This window comes from Silurus meridionalis, chromosome 7 (genome assembly GCF_014805685.1).
Source record: "Silurus meridionalis isolate SWU-2019-XX chromosome 7, ASM1480568v1, whole genome shotgun sequence".
Lineage (NCBI taxonomy): Eukaryota > Metazoa > Chordata > Actinopteri > Siluriformes > Siluridae > Silurus > Silurus meridionalis.
Genome location: NC_060890.1, coordinates 8,836,517 through 8,861,145, shown reverse-complemented (window position 1 = coordinate 8,861,145; position 24,629 = coordinate 8,836,517). Strand labels below are relative to the sequence as shown.

General features: G+C 40.0%; 1 protein-coding gene and 2 long non-coding RNA genes across 4 annotated transcripts in view; 2 read left to right on the top strand and 1 right to left on the bottom strand.

Moving 5' to 3' along the window:
- itga3b (integrin, alpha 3b) overlaps window positions 1-23,240 on the bottom strand; it is a 52,286-nt gene extending 29,046 nt beyond the window's left edge. The window contains exon 1 of one of the 2 annotated variants that reach the window (XM_046853510.1): window positions 22,925-23,240. In XM_046853510.1, the coding sequence (XP_046709466.1) occupies window positions 22,925-23,097 (173 nt within the window). In that variant the 5' untranslated portion in view covers window positions 23,098-23,240. The remainder of the gene's footprint in view (window positions 1-22,924) is intronic. The other variant, XM_046853511.1, reaches the window with a different exon arrangement.
- Window positions 5,492-5,857, top strand: LOC124388638. The gene is made up of 2 exons (XR_006926455.1): window positions 5,492-5,640; window positions 5,798-5,857. It is a non-coding gene; the product is annotated as an uncharacterized LOC124388638 (long non-coding RNA).
- On the top strand, window positions 11,785-12,222 carry LOC124388639. The gene is made up of 2 exons (XR_006926456.1): window positions 11,785-12,005; window positions 12,163-12,222. It is a non-coding gene; the product is annotated as an uncharacterized LOC124388639 (long non-coding RNA).
- Window positions 23,241-24,629: the final 1,389 nt, after the last annotated feature.

Genomic DNA, 24,629 nt, shown 5'->3' with positions numbered 1-24,629 from the left:
TCCTGTCCATAAACCTGACAGAATGATCAACATCTTTCTTTTTCTTTCATCTTTCATGATTTCAAAGATCATTAAGGTCACTGACACAAGGCTACACAACAACACAACAATGAATTCATCCACAACAATATTGTTAGATAACTCAACACTATTTCTCAGTTGCATGCCTAATTCATTGGGGGAAAATGTCTCCATCTGAGCGGCTGGTGTTCTTGGCAGAGTGATTGAGTTTGTAACTTCCCACGCTCAGGCCCTGTTCCTATGCTACAAAATAAATACTCACAGGGCCTTTTAGACCACACTATAAATGAAGTTAGAGAGAAATCCAGATCTGCCCAGTCCTTGGGGACCTTCATGGCCTTTATTAAGTTACATTTCTTTTTATTTTCTAGCTTCCAAAACAGCAGTCAAGTACACAAATATTTAGGTCTCACATTACTTGCGTGTTAAGTTATAATGCTGGTTCCTTAATGTATAGTCATATTTAAGGTACTTATGATTTGAACACAATTATAAATTAAATAAAACAGATGGCCTTTTCTCAAAAATATTTTCTATACTGGTCAATGAAAAAATTCTGTGTATTTGTTTGAAATCATTTTTTTACTCCTAAACATGCACTTACTTTTCTATGACTTACAACCTCCTAACATCACAAGCTATTAATCAACAACAAATCAATGTCTGGTGTTCTGGAGGAGTCTGTCATAAAGCTAAATGTACAGAGAACAAACAGAGATGTAAACACATTGCATGGTCTTTTTGATCCTCTTGCTTTGACATGGTTGATTTCTCACACCTGGTATTAACCTCTATCTCAAGTCATCTGAACACAAGCAGACAACCGAAAGTATTTACAGCTGCCATTTTAAATGCGTCTCCACTGATCACTTGTGATTGGATTGCATGCATCATTTGCACTAGAGGAACAGTGTTCTGTACCTTTATCATAACACTGCATGAGATTTCAGGCAAAACGTGAAATCGACCTTTTCTGGCTGTTTAAAAAGTTAACTTAGCAAATTAAGAAAGGAACGGGTAATGACACAATTGATGAGTTGGTTTTTTCTTGCTTCCTGGGATAATTCGGAATGCTTTTGTGTTTGCACTACAGATATATATATATATATATATATATATATATATATATATATATATATATATATATACAGTGGAACCTCGGGTTCTGGCGCCCTGGATACGTAAAATACAGGTTAAGAGTCGCAATTCATAAAAAATGTTGCCTCTAGTTACGAGAATTTTTTTAGGATACGAGCGCTGCGCACGGAAAAATCGCAGGCAGGTTAGTTTTTTTACGTATCGCCACGTGCTCTCGCTGCGCTCTCGTGCAGCACATACACATCCTAACAGTGTGGAATTACTGAACTTTAAATACTGTACGTATTCCTATCACCATGCCGCCAACAAAGAAGCCTGGGAAAATTTGTATCGGGATACGAGCTTTTCAGGTTAAGAGTAAAGTGATGGAACCAATTAAACTCGTAACCCGAGGTTCCACTGTATATATATATATATATATATATATATATATATATATATATATATATATATATATATATATATATACAGTACAGACCAAAAGTTTGGACACACCTTCTCATTCAAAGAGTTTTCTTTATTTTCATGAATATGAAAATTGTAGAGTCACACTGAAGGCATCTAGGGCTATTTGACCAAGAAGGAGAGTGATGGGGTGCTGCGCCAGATGACCTGGCCTCCACAGTCACCGGACCTGAACCCAATCGAGATGGTTTGGGGTGAGCTGGACCGCTGAGTGAAGGCAAAAGGGCCAACAAGTGCCAAGCATCTCTCGGGGAACTCCTTCAAGACTGTTGGAAGACCATTTCAGGTGACTACCTCTTGAAGCTCATCAGGAGAATGCCAAGAGTGTGCAAAGCAGTAATCAAAGCAAAAGTTTTATAGTAACCTCTCTCGTCATACTGGCACACAATACTGTCATTTGCACTACCATGCACTCCCACACTTTATGTACATTACTGGTCTGTATCCCTATTTATTACCCACACTGTCTATACTGTCTCATATTGTCTGTATTGTCTTGTATAGTCTGTTTTTGTCTTGTTGTGTCTGTCTTGTCATGTATAGGTTTTTATTTATGTATGTACTTTTGAGAGTAACAAACAGCTGGAACCAAATTCCTTGTGTGTGTCAACACACTTGGCCAATAAACCTGATTCTGATTCTGATTCTGAAAAGGTGGCTACTTTGAAGAACCTAGAATATGACATTTTTCAGTTGTTTCACACTTTTTTGTTATGTATATAATTCCATATATAATTCCACATGTGTTAATTCATAGTTTTGATGCCTTCAGTGTGAATCTACAATTTTCATAGTCATGAAAATAAAGAAAACTCTTTGAATGAGAAGGTGTGTCCAAACTTTTGGTCTGTACTGTATATATGTATATATATATATATATATATATATATATATATATATATATATATATATATATATATATATATATATATATAGAGAGAGAGAGAGAGAGAGAGAGAGAGAGAGAGAGAGAGAGAGAGAGAGAATTTGCTGTTAGACAGGTGGCTTTCAAACTTGCACACATGCCATGTTTAAGACGTAAAAGAAAGGAAATCACCCACTATGACCTTCGTGTGATAACTTATTTTTAAGTACAGAAAAAGTAACATATACACCGAATTTTCTTTCTTGTGTCGCAAGGACTTGTATATATCTTTATTACATTTTTTCACTTCAACTTTTTTGCAGTACTAATTTTTGCACAGATGGCAGGTGTTATTTATTTACTTATTTACTTACCAAGCAATGTATCACTAATAGAGAGGCATTACTACTCTGCTTTCTTTTTGAAAAAATCTATGAAAAATAGGCTAACACAAGATCCACAAGATTAAAAGTCTATAGTTTATGTGAATTCCCCTTTAGCCCACCCCCCTGAACTTCTCACTCAAATAAGTTCTGAGATGATGTGACACCACACAAATACCTCACTTTTTTAAAAACGGCCCTCCTCCTCCCTTCTATCCATACCACAATCATAAGACACAAGTCTAAACACTAAGAAAATTCTAAAAAGCGATTAGACAGACGGAGTACTGAAAAGAAAAAAGAGTGTCACTCAGAGAGAACCCAGATCATGTGACCTAGAACATGCTGGAACCAGTCAGGAGTAGAACATCAGGCTAAGAGGAGGCAGATTAGATCTAAAAGGTTATCCAATCTTAGCATTCTAAACAAAAAAAACAGCTAGCATATTGGATTTTCTATTAGAATCAGGCAGCAAAGTGCTCAATCTAATCAGCAGTTAGTCAATGGGACAATTACATACAATTACTACTCTGTAAAGAGGAATAGGAATCTGATTATAGCGCATGCGTCTGTATCATGTCCCTGTGACGATATTTCAGAGTTATCAAAGAGAACATCACGTTTGTGCAACCTGATTATTAAACCAGATAGTCCACAGTTGCAGACAGCATGAAATACTTTAGTGCAGAGCAACACAGAACACATTATTTAAATAAATAGACATTTATGAAATAAATGAATTTAAAAGAGGAATCTGAATCTAATAAATATGACTTGCATTTGCATTTTTATGTTGTCGCCACTATATATTTTTGTCCAAGGAAAATGTAGCTGAATTTAAATTGTGTAATATGTTTAAAAAATATGAAAGTTTGTGTTTCAGCAAATAAAATTGACATTAAATAAGATCCTTCTACTAAGTAAGCATTTCGACATTAGAGTTTTTGCATTTATTTATTGAGCAAAATGATCTTTTTATTTACCTAAATTATCTTTGTCAGAAAAATAATCTGTGGACCTCTGGAAATTTCAGTTCATTAAAAGTATGAATTCATTTAAAGATGTAATTGAAGTCAAGCATATCTCAGAGCACCACCAGCCACGCCTCCCTCCTGCACTCAACACTCATTGTCACCCAAATGAGGATGGGTTTCCAGTTCTGGTTCCTCTCAAGGTTTCTTCCTCATACCATCTTAGAGAGTTTTTCCACAGTTGTCACGGCTGCTCATCAGGGATAAATGCACACTATTCACTTTACTGTTGATTTCTGTAAAGCTGCTTTGAGACAATGTCTGTTGTAAAAAGCGCTATAGAAATAAACTTGACTTGACTTGACTCTCGCTCAGCCTCTCCCTCCTACTAATCACCATTACCTGTTCCCCATTTACATTCCCCTTTATAAAGCCCCCGTTTCCCCTTACTCACCATCCGATCTACAGGTTACTCCATAGATCTTCACGGACTACCTATGCTCTGTGTGCTTTCTGGTTCTTGGCTCCGCTTCGCTAGAAGCACTCTGTTTCGTGTATCAAGGCAAATAAAGCCCTTTCTACTTTACTCCCGGTTTCTGACGCGTGGTCTATGCATGATTTTGTGAAGAAAAAGTACATATATTCAAGTATGTATAGCAAAGGAACTAGGACATACTAACATGTCATATAAAGAAAGAGAACATTGCTGCCCAGTTACACACTCTAACCTTATACAAACTCTTCACTGCATTTCAGCTTTACTTCATTCATTATTCCTTAAATAACTTATTGGTTTTAAAGTGATAAAATAAAGTGTTAATAATTCATTTTGATCAATTAACAACATTTATATAAACAAAAGAGAAATCCAAATCAAATAAATATTTGATGTGACTACTCAATTTATTGTGTAATGTCTGGATACTGTAAGTCTGGTAAAAGAAATGCTGCCCAAAACCCATACCTCTGACATGGAAACAAGGCTAAGCGACTCAAATATGCACAAAAACATGCACAAAAAAAATGGCAGAAGGTGCTCTGGACTGATAAGTAAAAAATCTGAAATATTTGGCTGCTGGGTAAAACTAATTATTTGCTGAAGGGCTGGAGAGAGGTACGATAATCAGTGTCTGCAGGCAACAGTGAAGCACGGTGAGAGTTATTTGCTAGTTGGGGGCTGCATTTCTGCAAATAAAGTTGAAGATTTGGTCAGGATCAATAATGTATATAAAGAAAGATACAGGTAGATATTTATCCATCATATGATACCTTCAGGGAGGCATCTGATTGGCATTAAATTTATTCTGCAGCAGGACAACGACCCCAAACCTACAACCAATGTCACTAAGAATGATCTGCAACATAGAAAAGAACAATCCTGGAAGTGATACTTTTGGTCCCCACAGTGTCCTGATTTTAACATCAAGTATGTCTGGGATTACATGAAGAGACAGAAGGATTTAAGACAGCCTACATCCACAAAGGATCTGTGGTTAGTTCTCTAAGATGTTTGGAATAACCTACCTGCTGATTTCAACTAGAAACTGTTTCTAAATTATATAAAGCATACCTTTAACTTCATACCAGTGGTCACTCTAATTATTGATTACATTTTGATTTGTATTCTGTCAATTTACTTTTTATTTTGTTAATTGATAAAATTTCTTATTATTAACACTTCTTGTGTTGCCATTAAGGCAAAATGTTAAGGACTTTTATTTTGATACGATGTAGACCTGGAGTTCGGGGTTAGAGGTTATTTCCTGTATAGAAGAAAGGAAGCTGACAGTATGTGTGCACTTGTAATCCATCTGTTGTTAGCACTAGAAGCAATGTCGTAAGTACAAAATTCATTATGTTAATAAGTTAATGTTACAATACTGTTTAAAAAGAAAAGACCAAACATAGTTGCAGTGTTTATTTACATGTAGATACAGGTATATTTCATTAGACAAGATTTGTTAAAACATTCGAACTTTTTTCCTTTGTTACAGTTTTCACTCTGTCATGTAAGATGATGTTGAAAGCCACAGTAAACAGCAAGAAATCGCTCACTACGACTTGTCGTCATTTTGCATCAGAGTTAGCTGGCTGTATAGCTACAGTTGCTACACTGCAGTGAGGACAGCACAGTGAAAAGACAGAGAAGTTAGTGTTGAACATCGTGACAAGATGGAAGGAAAACGTGCTAAGTCTTCTGTAGCAAGTGGAAGTTCTCACTCATCTGCGTCATCAAGCCGTGCAGTAATCCGTGCACGGGCTAAAGCAGCAGCTGCTAAAGTACGTGCTGAATATGCAGAAAGAGAGGCTAAAGCTAAAATAGAAAAGGCAGCTAAAGAAGCTGAATCACAGTTGGAGAAAGTAAAAGAGACTGAGCTTGAGACACTAGCCATGTGTCGTGAAGCAGCGGCTGCTGAGGCTGAAGCAGCCGTTTGGGAATCGGCTGAGACAGTTGCGAAGTGTATTCTGTTGGATGCAACGAGCGCTTCAGGAGAAGATAAAATGGAGCGGACAAGCGAATACGTCCAAACTCATTTTGGCCCCACTAGCTCCACAAAGGGAGCAGCTACGAAGGCTTGCTCACAGGCTTTTCAGCCTGCTGCGGATGGCACTCTCATTTTCAGTCCGAACAATCCCTTCTCTCCATACCCGCAGGTCCATGTTCCTTTACATGAGCCACGACAGGTTAATAACATAGGAAATGTGAATATATCAGAGGATGTTCTAGACGATACTTATGTTCCACCAGCAGTCAAACTGTCATACGGTGAGACTTTAACTGACAGAGAGGATGCTCAGGTCGATTCAAAGAAGTTTCATACTGACTTGAATATTTCTGCTCTGTGCTATTACCCCCAACTAAAACCCGACCAGGGCGTGTCTGCAACTGAACATCTTGCGCAATATTTAGCTCGGCGTGACCTGGTGAGCGCAAGCTTGTATGAGTTTGACGATAAACCGGAAAATTATCGTGCTTGGCAGTCTTCATATAAAAATGCTACACAAGGGCTGGCTCTCACTGCGACTGAGGAGCTAGACTTAATGACTCGATGGCTTGGCAAAGAATCCAGCAACCAAGTGAAACGCCTGCGTTCAGTGCATGTAGCAAGTCCAGACATAGCACTCAGAAAAGCCTGGGAACGTCTTCAGGAATGCTACGCAGCACCAGAGGTAGTTGAAAAAGCCCTCTTCACTCGACTCGATAAGTTCCCTAAAGTTTCGGCAAAGGAAAATCTGAAGTTAAGGGAGCTAGCAGATCTGCTGATGGAAGTGCAGTGTGCTAAGGAAGACGGCTACTTTCCAGGTTTGTCCTACCTTGATACTGCACGAGGCATTGAACCTATAGTGGCCAAACTGCCTTATGGACTTCAAGAAAAATGGATCTCTGGGTTCAAAGTATAAAGAAGAAAATGGAGGACGGTTTCCACCATTTGAATTCTTTACCAGATTCATCTGCTATGAGGCAAAGAAAAGGAATGATCCCAGTTTTGCCTTTTTAAATGCTAGTGGATCTTCTGTAAAGGTTGAAAGTCCCTATCTTAAAAGCACCAAGAACCCCATTGCAGTTCATAAGACCAATTTCTCCCCAGCAGAGTCAAGCACTTCCAGTGATCCAAATAAGAGCTGCCCAATACATGCAAAGCCACATCCACTGAAGAAGTGCAAAGCCTTTAGAGCAAAAGACCTTCAAGACAGGAAAGCCTTTCTGAAAGAGAGAGGATTCTGCTTTAAGTGCTGTGGCTCAAATAGTCATGTGGCGAAGGACTGCACTGCAGTAGTGAAATGTTCTGAGTGTGACAGCACCAATCATGTCTCCGCTATGCATCCGGGCCCTCCACCGCAGACCACAGCTCCTGTAACCTCATCGCAGAATGGCGGGAGGAGAAGAGGGTAACAACAGTAGGGAAGTCGTCAGTTCAAGCTGTACTGAAGTATGTGGTGCAGGACAAGTTGGGAGGTCATGTTCCAAGATATGCCTAGCAAAGGTGTATCACAAGGGCTCTCCAGATAAAGCCATCAAGGCATATATCGTTTTAGATGACCAAAGCAACCGGTCATTGGCGACGTCTAGTTTCTTTGACCTTTTCAACGCGTTCAGAGTAAGCCATATCCTTACTTATTGAGAACGTGTTCCGGCACAGAGGAAACATTTGGCAGAAGGGCTGAAGATTTTATGGTCAAAGCACTTGATGGGAAAGTGACAATCCTCTCCCCACTTATTGAATGTAATGACTTACCTGACAACCGGGCTGAAATTCCCACGCTGAACGCCGCTCTTCATCAACCTCACCTCGTCAAAGTAGCAGAACACATTCCCGAGTTGGACCCCACTGCGGAGATCCTCCTGCTGCTTGGTAGAGACGTAATTAGAGTGCACAAGGTAAGGGAACAAGTAAATGGCCCTCCCAACGCCCCTTTGCTCAACGTCTTGACCTAGGTTGGGTGTTGATTGGAGAGGTCTGCCTAGGAAATGCGCACAAGCCAAATGTCAGCACTTACAGGACAACAGTGCATGATTGTCAACGGCCCTCGCTCCTCCAACCATGCACAAGTTTTATGCATGTCAGTGATGAACTTCATGGCAAAGAGCCCAGGAAGAGTGTCTTAGGGCTCAGCAGGGCTAAAGAAGACAGGCTGGGTAAAAATGTATTTGACCGCACCGAACAGGACAACAAGCTGGCACCATCAATTGAGGATGAGACTTTCTTGAACATAATGGACAAAGAAGTCTACAGAAATGATTCAAACAATTGGGTCGCTCCACTACCGTTCAGGCAGCCTAGAGAACGGTTGCCCAACAACCGCAGCCAAGCACTCAAACGATTCGAATCACTTCAATGCAATTTGAGAAGAAAGCCGGAGATGGAACAGCAATATGTGGCATTCATGGGAAAACTGCTGGAAAATGATCATGCTGAGGTGGCACCAGGACTAAGGGAAGACGAAGAGTGTTGGTACTTACCAAGCTTTGCAGTATTTCACCCACAAAAACCAGGTCAAATCAGGGTGGTGTTTGATTCGAGTGCCCAACACTCCGGAATCTCCTTAAATAATGTCCTATTGACTGGCCCTGATCTTAACAACTCCCTTCTGGGAGTACTCATGCGGTTCGAAGGAAAAGGTGGCTGTTATGGCAGACATACAGCAGATGTTTTACTGCTTCCTCGTAGAAGAAAAACACAGGAACTATTTGAGATTTTTATGGTTCAAGAACAATGATGTAACAAGTGAAGTCGTAGACTACAGGATGAAGGTCCACGTGTTCGGGAACAGCCCGTCTCCAGCAGTGGCAATTTATGGGCTTAGAAGGGCTGTCAGAAAGGGTGCACAAAGATATGGACAAGACACAGTCAACTTTGTTGAACGTCACTTTTATGTTGATGACGGTCTTTGTTCTGTCCCTACTGATGCTGAAGCCATTGACTTGTTGCGTAGGACTCAGGCTTCACTTGCTGAGTCGAACCTCAGGCTCCACAAGTTTGCATCAAATAGTCCGGCAGTCTTGGCAGCTTTCCCAAGTGAGGACTGTGTGGCAGCTGGAAAAGAGGTAGACCTCTGTGGGAAGGAGTCACCCATCCAACGCAGCTTAGGCCTCCTGTGGGAGGTAGCTACGGACACATTCACCTTTTCTGTGTCAGTTGATGTAAAACCGTTTACCGTCGTGGAGTTCTCTCCATGGTGAACAGTGTTTTTGATCCCTTGGGTTTTTTGGCTCCTGTTGTAATCCAAGGCAGAGCCCTTCTCAGAGAGCTGAATTCTGAGGCTTCAGAGTGGGACACTCCGTTACCTGAAGAGAAATTAGGCAAGTGGGAGGCTTGGCGAAACTCACTTCAAGAGTTGAAGCACTTCCATATTTCAAGGATGTACACAGGCCTCTCTCTAACCAAGGCCGAACGCATAGAACTCTGTGTGTTCTGTGATGCTTCTACTATGGCCATTGGGGCTGTAGCCTATTTGAAGACCATCCAAGAAGACATTGTTGACATTGGATTTGTCATGGGGAAGTCTAAACTTGCTCCTCAATCAGAGCCAACCATACCGAGACTTGAACTATGTGCTGCGGTTTTGGCTGTGGAAGTGGCTGAACTGATTCAGGATGAACTGGACTTGAAGCTAGATTCCATTAAGTTTTACACTGATAGCAGAGTGGTCCTTGGATACATTCATAACCAATCCAGACGGTTTTATGTATATGTCCACAATCGAGTCCAGCGTATTCGCCAGACCACAAATCCTGAACAGTGGCAATACGTACGCACAGAGGACAATCCAGCTGACATTGCGTCAAGGTCTGTTCCAGCATCACGTCTCACACAAACAATGTGGTTCAGTGGACCTACCTTTTTGCGTAAGCTTTCCAGTCAACCAGAGCCTACTCAGTCATTCAGTTTAGTCTCACCAGAATTGGATGCGGAGATTCGTCCGGATGTGAAGAGTTATGCCACCCAGCTACAAAAGAAAGGTCTCAGCATAGAGCGTTTTGAGAGGTTCTCCACCTTTAACACTCTCCAGCGAGCTGTGGCATTCTTAATTCATGTTGCAAGATCTTACAAGTCCCCTAACATGATGGACAAGTGTAGAGGATGGCATAAATGTGAGCTGCCTCGCTCTCCGGATGAGCTTTCCCAAGCCAGAGAAGTCATCATTAGAGCCGTTCAGAGAAAAGCATTTGGAAAGGAATTTGAAACTCTAGAAAGAGACAAGCCAATTCCTATAAACAGCTGTCTACGTCGTCTCAACCCTATCTTGCAGAATGACCTCATCTGTATCGGAGGCCGCCTGAAAACGCAGACGTGAGGTTGACCAAAAGAACCCTGTAATTCTCCCAAAGGACAACCATGTTTCCTTGCTGCTCATCAGACATCATCATACCCAAGTAAAACATCAGGGTCGCCATTTAACAGAAGGCGCTGTGAGAGCTGCAGGACTCTGGATTTTGGGAGGTAAAAGGCTCATTAACTCAACTCTTCACAAATGCGTGACCTGTCGTAGACTCAGAGGACGGATGCAGGAGCAACTAATGGCAGAGTTGCCACGGGCGTCTCAAGGCCTGCCCTCCCTTCACGTATGTGGGGCTAGATGTCTTCGGACCATGGCACATCACTACCAGACGTACAAGAGGAGTTCAGCCTGAGAGCAAGAGGTGGGCCATATTATTCTGTTGTATGAGCTCCAGGGCGGTTCACATTGAGGTGATTGCCTCAATGGACACTTCAAGCTGTATCAATGCCTTAAGGCGTTTCTTAGCCATAAGAGGACCAGCCAAACAACTACGGTCAGATTGTGGCACGAATTTCATAGGGGCCTGCAGAGAACTCGGGATGAGCGCAGACCAACCAGACACCGCTGTACAGAGGTACCTACACCAGCAAGGATGCTCCTGGGTGTTTAACCCACCACATGCTTCGCACATGGGTGGTTCATGGAACGCCTCATTGGAGTGGCTCGAAGGATCCTGGAGTCAATGCTTCTTGAAAATGGCACTCGCCTGACCCATGAAGTCTTGTGCACACTAATGGCGGAGGTGGCAGCAATTATGAATGCAAGGCCTCTGGTTCCAGTTTCAAATGATCCAGAGGATCCATTCATTCTCACACCATCTATGTTGTTAACTCAGAAAGTCAGTACTCCACCTCCTCCAGGAGACTTTACGGACAGAGACCTCCTAACTAAGCAGTGGAGACAAGTACAAGCCTTGTCAAACATGTTCTGGCGCCGTTGGAGACAAGTGTACTTGTCAACTTTACAAGGCCGGAAGAAATGGACCAAGTCCCACCAAAATCTGCAAGAAGGAGATGTCGTCCTCCTCAAGGACAACCTAGTTGTCCGCAACAACTGGCCTATGGCGATAATCACAAAGGCTATTCCTGGAGAAGACGGGAAAGTCCGTAAGGTGGAATTGAAGACCACAGATCAAGGACATTCAAAAAAGTACCTTAGACCAGTGACAGAACTTGTTTTGCTTCTGAGTAAAGAATGATGTTCATATGTTTAGTTAATACATAATTTGTTAAGTGTAGTGACCTCACAGATGCCAGGCGGGGAGTGTGTTGCCATTAAGGCAAAATGTTAAGGACTTTTATTTTGATACGATGTAGACCTGGAGTTCGGGGTTAGAGGTTATTTCCTGTATAGAAGAAAGGAAGCTGACAGTATGTGTGCACTTGTAATCCATCTGTTGTTAGCACTAGAAGCAATGTCGTAAGTACAAAATTCATTATGTTAATAAGTTAATGTTACAATACTGTTTAAAAAGAAAAGACCAAACATAGTTGCAGTGTTTATTTACATGTAGATACAGGTATATTTCATTAGACAAGATTTGTTAAAACATTCGAACTTTTTTCCTTTGTTACAGTTTTCACTCTGTCATGTAAGATGATGTTGAAAGCCACAGTAAACAGCAAGAAATCGCTCACTACGACTTGTCGTCATTTTGCATCAGAGTTAGCTGGCTGTATAGCTACAGTTGCTACACTGCAGTGAGGACAGCACACTTCTTTTTTTTTAAGAATTCTTATTTTACATCATATTAGCTGAAACCTTCGCACAATACTCTCTCTCTCTCTCTCTCTCTCTCTCTCTCTCTCTCTCTCGTCTAGTTATATTTGATAAATATCCATACCTATGTACAGTACATGACATACAAGCACTTTACACAAGAAGATCCATTTTTCACACGACTTAATAAAATCAGGCTATTTTCAACATTCATGTGTGTGTGTGTGTGTGTGTGTGTGTGTGTGTGTGTGTGTGTGTGTGTGTGTGGGTGCACACAGGCAAATCTATCACTGGCTTTTCCTCCAGACAATCTAGCTTTTTGTGTGGCACCAACCGCCATTAGTGAAACAGCAGCAGAGAAAAACATGCATCAATCAATTAACCGGCATAAAAAAAACACGACAGCAAGCACACCTTGCATTACAGGCAACAGCTAAAAGTATTCCTGACAGCATGACTGATGGATATTCTGGTATGAATGGTTTTATCCATTTTCAACTGCAAATAAATTTCATCAAATGTATTTACAGTATTTATGAAAATACTCATAAATACAATATTTACAAAAGTGCTAGCATAAAAATTTGGCTTAGTCACTCTTTTTAGTCTTGGTCTTTCTACCTGACTGGATAATTTAAGTAGGCTATATTTTCAAAACTGTAAAAAGAATTTTTGCATACATTTGATTTAATTTGTATTTGTTTTATTAAATAATGACATTTCATTACTTAAAAGACTTTTGGACAGCCAATATTCCACCGCCAGTGTTCCGAGATGCCTTGTTGAATTTGGTACTCCTCCTCTATGTACCTAAGGAAAGTCTGTCAGTTGAAGGTCTTTGGTCCTAATCCCCTAATCTTTACAAGAGTGTGAAATCAGGGATTCATGTTGAGAAAGGCCAGACGTGGTCACTCTGGCTTCTTGCTTTTCCCCTCGGTGAGCTATAAATAGCAGAATTTACAGCCAACTCCATGTTTATCTAACTAGTCCACCAGTATCCTCTTGTTAACAGATCTCCTACAGGTGGGACATCCTTGACCCCATTTACACTTTGGTCATATTATATTGGTATTATTTTCACAAAAAGGGATTATCTGCATAAAAATGACCATGCAAATGCATTAACAGACACATTTGCAGCAGAGTGAAAATGTAGGCATTGTTAAACGCTGGCTGTGAATTAAATGGAGGATTTGCAGAGAATGAGCAGGTAATGCGCTAGTGTTCGCATTGGTTAATAAGAAACCTATTTAGAGAAATAGAGATTGTGCAAAACCACAAAAAAGAAACTCTGAAACACCTAATGCTCTGTGTGTGTGTGTGTGTGTGTGTGTGTGTGTGTGTGTGTGTGTGTGTGTGTGTGTGTGTGTGTGTGTGTGTGTGTGTGTGTATGTTTGTGTGTGGGTTTATTAGTCTCTTGAGAGCTAATTTCCTACCTACTTACCACTGACAAACAGATTGAAATCTACTTGTTTTTTTAATCATGTTATATGTGTCATATAAAGGCATCTGTATGTAAAACACTGACATCAAATCCTTTTCTAAAATTTGATGCGCCATAAAAGGAAAAAAAAAAAGTTTATTTTATTTTATTTTTTTATAAGGAAACTGTATTTTGTAACAAAAAAAAAAAACAAAGAAGGTTGCTGAACAAAGAAGGTCAGCCAGTTTGCATATTATGACATGTTAGATCTCAGTCTGACCAAAGACGTATTCAAATACAAACGCATGTAGATAAAATCTTATCAGGACCGGGTGTAAACAAGGCACTTAAATGAACTCCTGAATACCTGAAGCCAAGACCTCACACAATGTGTCAGAAACAAAAGATTTACAAATTCCTAAAAGTAGGCAGAAAAAAAGGGCAGCGATAACAAATACTAATAGTATTAGTAATAGTAGATTACTAAAATAATGTGACAAATAAATTTACATTTACTTCCTTCTAATCATTTTTTTTCCCCATATAATCCTGGTGTTCCACAATTTTATGCTAGGCCATGTTGACAAAACATTATTGTTTATGTAGAAAGGACACTCCTGGGTCATTTCACTCATATCCTTTAGTACACGCTGAAAGACAGCTCCGCTGTACCATGCAGGCTTTGCCAATGAAAAATGAGAGAGTAAAAGAAAACCAGACCTATCCTACATGGCCAGAGCCCTACTAGAAGTCATATCTCATCACGCCTGGGGCTCCTTTATCTGTTGCTCCTTAAAATCCCAGACATGAGCAGGACAGCTTTGGATAAAGAAATGTTCCTGGCAGGAGTCTCTTCATGTACAAAATATCTCAGCTCACACCCCGGGTCACCCAACAACCCCTTCAAACCCCAACTGTGAATTTAATTATTTGTACATTGATAGAGACATTGTTTGTAATCATTGCTACTGTTTTTGGTCCATTATACCTCATTAAATTATGTACTTCCTTTCTTGTACATCTAAATATATTTGCTGCACACATAAATATATTTGCACTTTATTTAATTACCTCCCTATCCTTTTATAATATACAGTTTCTCACAAAAGTAAGTACAGCCCTCACATTTCAACAACCATTTTAGTATAATGTCTCAATACTATAGAAGTAGTCAATGTGCAGCTTGTATATCAGTATAGATTTACTGTGATCTGAAAATAATATACAGCCATTATTGTCAAAATAGCTGAAAACAAATGTGAGTACACCCAACGTGATAAGAGCTATGTCGTGTAATCATTCAAAGATACATGTCCTATTCATCATGTCCATGTTTTTCTCTGCTTGACAGGACCATACAACTTTGTGTATCTTGTATTAAAGCAGGTAAGTTGGTACTTTAGGTACAATTCTCTCATACTGACCACTGGATGTTCAAGATGGCACCTCATGGCAAAGAACTCTCTGAGGATTTGAAAATTAGAACTGTTGCTCTCCACAAAGATGGCCAAGGCTATAAGAAGATCAGTAACACCCTGCAACTGAGTTATAGTACAGTGGCCAGGGTCATACAGAGGTTTTCCAAGAAGCAAAGTGGAGCAGGTTTAAAAGAGATTTGTCGGGGCTCAAGCAGACCTGTTCGCGACTCAAGAGACATCGCACTGCCCCTTTTAGTTTTCCCTTACACCTAATGGCTCAGGCATGGCTGAGGCTACACCTATACCCTTTTCCCCCTGTCACGCTGCTTCTGGGAGTTCTGGAGAGCGCTTGCTGGGATGGAGTCTGTCTCCTCTTGGTGGCCTCGTGGTGGCCAGGCAGACCATGGTTCGTGGCCCTGGTAGCACTTCTCGAGCACCCTCCCCTCTCTCAAGCAGGGGGAGTAATACTTCGCCCCCACCCAGAGTTGTGGAGGCTGTGGCTGTGGCACCTCTACGAGGAGGTCATATGCCACAAGATGGTGTCTGTTCAGTGTATGGTGCAAACTGCCCGGTTGATTCAGTGCTGGAATTCCTCCAGGTTGGCTCCGTCCACCCTCAAAGTCCACATGTCCGCCATTTTGGCATGTCATGCCCCCATAGCGGGGCGATCACTTGGCAGAGACCCGTTAGTGACGCGTTTTCTCCACGGCACCCGGAGGCTGAGGTGTGACCTAGACTGACTGTGTGGGATTGTGTGGGACTGTCGTATTGGAGGCTCTATCCGAGCCCCCCTTCAAGCCGTTGGCCGAGGCATCTTGAAGGCACCTCACAGTCAACACTGATGATGCTTTTCCTTTATAAACTGGATCGAGTGCCAATTTTCTAGCATGATATTCCCAAACACATTGCCAAGATGACAACTGTGATGGAGTGGCCAAGTATGTCTCCAGACCTAAACCCTATTGAGCACCTCTGGGGCATCCTCAAACAGAAGGTGAAGAAACACCATATGTCTAACATCCAGCTGCTCCGTGATGTTATTATGGAGTAATGGAAGAGGATCCCAGCAACAATCTATACAGCTCTAGTGTATTCCATGCCAAGAGAATGAAGGCATAACAATGGTGCTCACACAAAATATTGACACTTTGGATCCAGTTTTGACGTGTTCGCTTTGTGTGTACTCACTTTTGTTCCCAGCTATTTTGACAGTTATAGCTGTATGTTGAGTTATTTTTAGAGGACAGTAAATATGTGCTGCTATACAAGCTGCACATTGACTACTCTAAAATATATCCAAGTTTGATTTGTATAGTATTATCCCTTAAGAACAAAATAAAATGATCGCTGAAATGTGAGGGGTGTATTCACCTTTGTAGAATACTGTATTTTCTCATCTCTACTCGAATTTTTCTCTCATATTCTCTTATATTATATATATATTACAGTTCTGGTAATTGCTATTTGTTAACTGTAATGTGTGCTACAATCGGGTTTCCTGAAGAGTTCCCTATGCATACCCTTAAATCAAAAGCAGTGGTTAAAGCTCTCTTTAAGTTTTTACTCCCCAGGTATTTACAAACGGTTGTGGGACAACCTTCACATCACAGATGTTTTCACAAATAATGCACGTGTTGCACATTTCCCACCAACTTTCTAGTGCTTATCATCCAGAGTCACAAGGTGCCTTGGAGCACTTTCACCAATCTTTTAAATCTATGCTGTGGGCAAACGGGTAAGGTTTGGAATGAGGGGTTGCCTCTTTTCCTGTTTGCTGTACGTGATGTGGTACAAGAATCTCTTGGTTTTAGCCCTTCAGACCTTGTGTTTGGTCACACTGTGAGAGGTCCCTAGAAAACCCTGCAAGAACAGTGTTTTTCTCCACCACTGGAAAAAATTACTTAATTACTGATTCATTTGTTGTATTCTGCATATAACTATGTTTGTGACAAATAAAAATAAATCTTGAATCATCCAACAATACAATATACTAAAAAATTACTTTTTGGCATTGAAAAAGACAGAACCAGAAGAAATGGAATTGAAACTCAAAAAAGACTTTCCATCTCCCCTATGTACAAATAGCACTACAAAATCTATAATGGTAGCTCATGACATGCCTCAGGTAAGCATGCTGTTATCCACTTGGCCTGGAAATTGATCTTTGTCCACATTTAGTACATGATTGTTAAAATCTAGCAATGTATATCTATATGTTTTCTGTTAGAAGCCAAAAGTTCTGGTCAATGTAACCTAGCACTCAAACCATTTAATCTGGAAATTACAGATTACATTATTTTAAGAGACATGTTGAATTTGTAGATTAACCTATTATAGGGGAAGTGTTCCTTTGACAGGAAAAAGTAATAGATAATAATGTATAAGATATCTCATTAATGTCAGTTTACACTGTAGATTTCAATCTCTGAATGATTTTGCAGTCACATTCAGAATTCACATATAATGGAAAAAACGAGAGTGGCTTAGAACACATGTTACTGGTTGATTCAGTCAAAAGTCAAACGTTCAAGCAATGTCAAATTAACAAAATAGATGACATGAAAGAATTACAAATCTGGTACAAAAAGTTTTTTTACTTTCTCAATTTCACTTTCAAGAACATTTCTCTCTATATGACCCAGTTTTGGATTTGATCATGTACCATAATCTGATATGGAGTAGACATCATGTAGTTCAACTTCAATTCAGTTGTATTTGTATCATGCTTTTAACAATGGAAGTTGTCACAAAGCAGGTCAACACAAATACAGTATACACTGGTAACTCTGGTACTGAATCTGTAACATACCCTGTTGTAGAATTTAACAAAGATTGTATCCATTTATACAGTGTGACAAGGAAGACTTGTAAAAGTTAAAGCCTAGAACACCTTTCTTCAATCAGAATGTTGTACAAATCACCCCTATCTGCATTATTTCTGTATCAACCACACATGATCTATATTTGTGTCTTTGCTTACACACTAAAATTGTAAAAGTAACCTTATAGTAATATTACTAATTAGTTGGAAGTTGTGTTTAGGCTGTTCAAATAGGGTAGGATTTGCATTTATTTATTTATATCATGTTATACTTAATTTGATACAGTGCTAAAACTGGAAAGCAAAAGAGCAGCTAGTGATTCATGACAAGCAGATAAAAGCATCACTCTGAATTACTTATTCATTAGGCCAGAGTGAATGAATAGCCCAATTTGTTCTGAAAAAAACAGTGAGTGCTGATGGCTGAAAGTGAGATAATCCTCTAATGGCACTGTGTTACAAGTGAGCCTGAGCGACTTCATGATCATTTTCAGGATAACAAATGAATTGCACCTGTATGGTATTTACATTAAGATGTCCAGATGAGGTTATTAAAAAACAATTAACACAAAACCTGTAATTAGTGTTTGGGTGCTAATGATTATGATGATGGTGATGATGATGGTGATGCTGCTGATGATAATGGAACTGTCCAACACCCATCACCCAACACATCTTTTGTGGACGCATTACCAGCACATTTACTTATAAACACAATAGATCCTAACTTGCCCAGTAACCCTAGTTACCTTGCCTACACAGTGTAGAGGACAAAACAGCAATACCTGGTCGATTCTGATTTAATCTGTAAATTCAGGTTTATAGATTTCAAAATTCTATATATGGGCTCTATAATGTTGTTCTTGCCTGATAGAAATTGTTTTTACAACTCTTAATCAACACATCAATTAAACACACACAAACACCTAATGGCAGTGGCTATTATGTGCATTCTAGTTTTAACTACACAACTCAACATTATTTGGCAAAACTGACTATAACACTATAAATAAATAAAAAATCATTCCAGTTTTTTAATATTCTTGTGCACTTTTTCTGTCTTCTAATTGGTTTTCTACTCCTGCCAAAGTAAACAGTTTTGACTATGGTTTATATCTTCTTATTAAAAAACTATATATTTTATAATTATTATATTTGTTATAATAGGATGTATCATCACACCTCACATATGCTGCTTGAAGATTTATGCCTGCTGGTTAAACAAGCAACATCATAAAAGAAGTACCAAGAAGAGTAAAAAGTACCATCATATAACACAGCAGCTGCATCACATGAATCACACACAACTCCAGTATGAAACATGAGCCTGTTCCAGGTCAATAGTGATCCAAACAATCACGGCATTAGTCCGTCTTCCTCTAAAAAACACTCAAATTATTATTTATTCTATAAAAGCATTTACTTAATCAAAGGCCTAAAAAGCCATTCATTTTACAGAGTTTGTTTTAAACTATCACACAGAAGAGTGGGAGGTCGACCTAAAAAAAAACTGGGAGCTTTTAAAAACAGAACGGGGAGATAATTATTTATAGAGCGGGGTAAGGCTTTCGTTGGGGAAGAGGAATGCAAACTGTCGAATGGGGCTAAAGTCTAATTAAAGACTGATTAAGCATTTTAGTACTTTTTTGCATTGCTAGGGTTTTTAATCAGACACTGTATTAGACTGTTTGCAGACTGACTATTTTTTATTTTTGAATGTTTTTATTGCAGCTAGTAAGAGTAATGAATTAGGAACAATTGGGGAGAAAAAAGAAAGAAAGAAAGAAAGAAAGAAAGAAAGAAAGAAAGAAAGAAAGAAAGAAAGAAAAATAAAAAAAGAACAAAAGAAAGAAAATATGACAGAATGTTACTAAGATGTTTTAGCCTGCACTTGTGCAGTGTTTGAGATGCTAAGTGCTTAAAAGTGAATTTACTCTAATATAGTACATTATTGGACTTGATACAGTTATGCCAATAAAGATGTTAAATGGATTTGAGCTGAGTATTAGACTACAGAGAGAGAGAGAGAGAGAGAGAGAGAGAGAGAGAGAGAGAGAGAGAGAGAGAAGAACAAGAGAGAGTACAGAGGGAAGTGTATCAAATAAAAATGCTGAGTAACTCAGCTCATGGCCTTGAGCCATGACAGCACAGCATGCAAACAGCTTAGCAACGCCATTCACCCGTTTAATTAAATGTTCATTGTGGAGAAATCAGATCTATAGATCTTCTCCAATTCACCAGCAAATTGCTACAGATAATAAACTCGCTTTTTAAAGCAAGGATGATGGTGCAGGACTGAGTTTTGTGCGTGTGTGTGTGGTGTGTGCGTGTGTGTATGGACCTAATAGGCTACTAATCCTTGAGGAGCTCAGGATGTTGGTGGGGTAGCAGGTTCCCAAGCTGAGTCTCTTCAGGCCCGTCTTAACCTGCAGCATGAAAAATTCCTCACATTCCTTAGGGTTGGGGGATGCAAACAGCCAATGAGGGGCTGGAGAACAGCTTTCCTCAATTGGAGATTATACAAAGAACCTGCAGACACTCCACCCTGAGATACACGTGATGGAGAAAATCTGGAAAGGTGGGAATGCAGGGTGGGGGGATTTGTTAGCGTGGATCACTAGGTGTCTAATAGTCTAATATGTATGAAAAAATGATGATATGATACATCATCATATACACACAGCTGCATATTTGGTACATTTGTCTCACTTTTCTAATCCGAATGGTTTCACATTAAGCAAAGACAACTGTTTGGACCACTATATTAACATTTTTAAAAGATGAATTCAGCCTCATCTGTAAATTATACCATGTTTCCTGACAAACCAATGCTGCACACATGCCAGGACTAGATTCCAGCCAGCCCCCTTGCATTTCTTAAATTGCCATGTTGCTACAGCACAGACTGCTGAATAAACCTTGAATCTTCAGCTCAGAGGAATTGCACTGAAGACACTGGGTTATTCGCTGTTAACGCTTAAACATGCCGACTTTAGTCAGAACATTCCAGCATTGCAGGATAAGCAGCAGGAAGATCAGTGTCTGGGAAGTGTCCTAGACTGACGAAGAGGGCCTGCGATGTAGCAAGATAACTGATGTTGTACTTCCTCTATGCTAAACACCTGATGCACCACTACATCTACAATCAGAACTAACTTGTACTCTTGCCTATAAAATCCATGATAGATTAGATGTCATTTATATGATAAAGTCTGCAGACGCAAAGTCTTGTGATTATAAACCTCCTCCAGTGTACAGGAAATGCTTTATAACCTAGTCTACACACAGGAGGCTGACTACGTTATCCATTTATCAGCTGACAAACATCCAGGTCATATCATGAATTTATTGTTGTGTAAAGCTTCATGAAGCCCTGGCTCATAGGCAGACCCTAAAAATAATGTCACCGACTTGCCATTTCACCAAGGCATCGCTTGCTCCTATTAAACTAAGTGCTAGGTCTTTTTGGTCACTGGTCTTGCTGCTCTCAATGGACCCAAATGCCCAGAAGAGTTTGACCATAATTGTCATCATGTGACCCTTCCTCTCATGTTACTCAGCTTAGCTAACATCACTTAAGCGGCAGAGCATGGATGAAGCATCGATCCGGAAGTTAGCTTTGTGGTTCGTTTGAATTTAGCCGATTTAGTCTTGCGTCGCGTACAAAATATTTCCACTTTAAATGCTATAGTTCTTTGACGTGTCCTGAAATGCTCTGTGATAATGGCTTCATGTCAGTTAAACAGGAAATCCCAAATAAGGATAGAGTTCAGAAAGATGAGGAGGGTTGGGGGAACTCCTAACTTTACCACAACACAAGGAGGATTACCGAACTGCATAAGCTTCAACAGATTCTGCCTAGGCTTCAGCATTTGTTTGTGAGCTTTGTGTACAGTGTGGAGATATACAATATCATGTTTCTCAAAATCAGGTGATGGATTACATGCCTGAACAATTAATCATTTCAAAGAAATGAATGAAAAAGAATGTGAAGAAATGTGACGCCATCCATCAGAACATTATATATATAATGTCATAAAATGTGCATTTGGTGCCACCAAGATAAGGATGGCTTCCCTTTTGAGTCTGGTTCCTCTCAAAGTTTTTCAGCCACTGATTTGTGGCTCGAAATAATTTTTCACTTCAAGACTTTCAAAGCACTTATTTTTGTAGGTTTGCTCACATTTTAATTCACATTTCATGTTTGTTTTGACATTAACGATCATTTACATGATCGTTAATGTCGCATTTGTACCAAATACAATCATTTTAAACTTCAGATCCAGGGTCACCAATTCACTCGTTACCTGTGTGTATTGTTTGTATAAACGAGTGGGTGGATGTTTGTCGACCAGTATCCCGTCAGGATACTAGTCAGGGTGTATTCCCACCTCACAGCCATTGCATCCAGGATTGGCTCTGGATTTATCAGGATGTTAACCAGTTTACATCATTTACTAGAGATTAATGAATGAATAAATGCATATTCATTATGCATTTAATAAATAAAGGGATGAATTGGGGATTAAGAGTTGTTTACCAGATTTTTCAATATTTCCCAAAGCTTAGAAATTTCAAATTGCCCAATTTCCAGACCAAGTCACACATTTATCTCAACTTATCCTTCTTCCAGATAAGTCTTCAGTGCAGTTTTTGGTGTTTACAACCAAATCAGCCTTAACACACTGAAAACACACCAGAATCTAAAACTGAGCTGAATCATATAATACTTTTATAAAAGGAAATAGTTATGCAAACATTGTTCTGCTGTGTCCTGCAGGTGCTTCAACATGTTTCATGTTTACACTATAAATGTGATGCTTATTATTAGAGTTCATGCTAAACATTCTTACTGACTCCTAAATCTTTCCTACACACCTCTAGACTCTAGAGCACCAACAGCCTTCTCTGTCTAGAACCTGTTAGGACTCCAGAAAGCTACAGAAAAAACACTCACAGGTACTTCCTGGGCTTTTCCGTCAGTCTGTGTTGCGCCACGGAGAATCCGAACAGACTGCCTTTGGTTTTTCCTTCTTTTATAACCGGGAAGCGGACATCCACATTAAATCCACCACACAGCTGAGCGGTGTAGATTATGCAGAAGCAGAAAAAGAGCATACCGGGAGCCATTTTTTTCCCTTAAAGTCTCCTTCTGTCTCTCAGTCGCGCTTTGAACAAGACCAGAGTTTTACTCACTCCATAGGAACAGTGCGCTCTCAGTCACAGGCGCGCGCGTGCGCGCGCTCTCACACACACACACACACACACACACTACGCGCTCTAGGTGTTTGCTCTCAATCTCTCCACCCCTTTGTCCCCTTCAAACACACACACACACACACACACAGTGAGAAACTACTGCCCTTCGGCACATTGTGTGTGTGTGTGTGTGTGTGTGTGTGTGTGTGTGTGTGTGTGACTGTAACTGTAACTACACCTCCACACAGTACGGCTTTCGCTGATCGATCTATCTATCTATCTATCTATCTATCTATCTATCTATCTATCTATCTATCTATCTATCTATCTATCTATCTATTCTAGATGTAGTCACCATTTTATTGCTGTTATACTAAACTCCACTCTTCTGGAAAAGCTTCTCACTAGATTTTGGAGCATGGCTGTGGGGATTTGTGGTCATATCAGGTACAACAGTATTAGAAAGGTCTGAATGTCTAAGGTGCAGTCAGCGTTCCCCAAGGTGTTCAGTGGGTGTTCAGGTGTACAGAGGTCAGGGCTCTGTCCAGGACAGTCGAGTTCTTCTATTCTATGTTTTCACGGATCTCGCTTCATGCATGGGAGTTCGAGCCTCTTAGTTCTAGTGCACATTCTATACAACTTGTGAGCTTTCAACTTCATGGTAACAGTTTGGGATAGAACAGCATATGGGTGTGTTGCTCAGGTGTATTGTGTGTAGATCCTCTTGTACTGCACTGAGCTGGATGATTCACCTCTTTATTTATAAAGTGCTTAATTTTAAATGTAATTAAATATTGCATTATTTTTTAGAAGATTTTCACTGGTTTCATTTGAACTTTGTCAGAAATTTGGCCTGGCTTTGTTTTAAGGTATCTATAGCTAGATCATGCCAACAGATCCTTTATAGTTAATCTCTTTATCCCTCTCTCTTCATCTCTTTTGTCTCTTAGTTATTATGTCTTGCTCTCTTTGTTACTCTCTGTATCACTGTCTCTATCTCTTTGTCTCTCTCACTCCATCCCACCTATATGCCTGCTGCTGCATGTTTTCACATCTTGACCAAGTCTTTGTCCCCCCACCTCTGTTCTGTTACTTTTTAAGAGGAATGTAAATACAAAAGTTGTCTGTCACATCACATGGATCACACATGCATGATGATGATGACTATTTTTAAAAACTCTGGGGAGTGATTTAAATTGAAATGGACCTCTGAATGCTTGTAGAATTACCTCCAGCTTGACTACGCAGCAGGCATGCTTACCCGTAATAAACATTTGTTCATGTCATTTGGGAGAATGTAGGCTTCTGACTCTCCGGGGCAGGCGGAATAGAAGATCGCTGCCCTCGCACGGGAGTCCTGATAAGAGTTCCTCCTTAAAGTGAGGCCATGAAGGACTGACCTCAGATCTGTCTGTTATGTTTTTACAGCAGTAATCTGTTTACTGAGAGAAGGAGGATGAGGA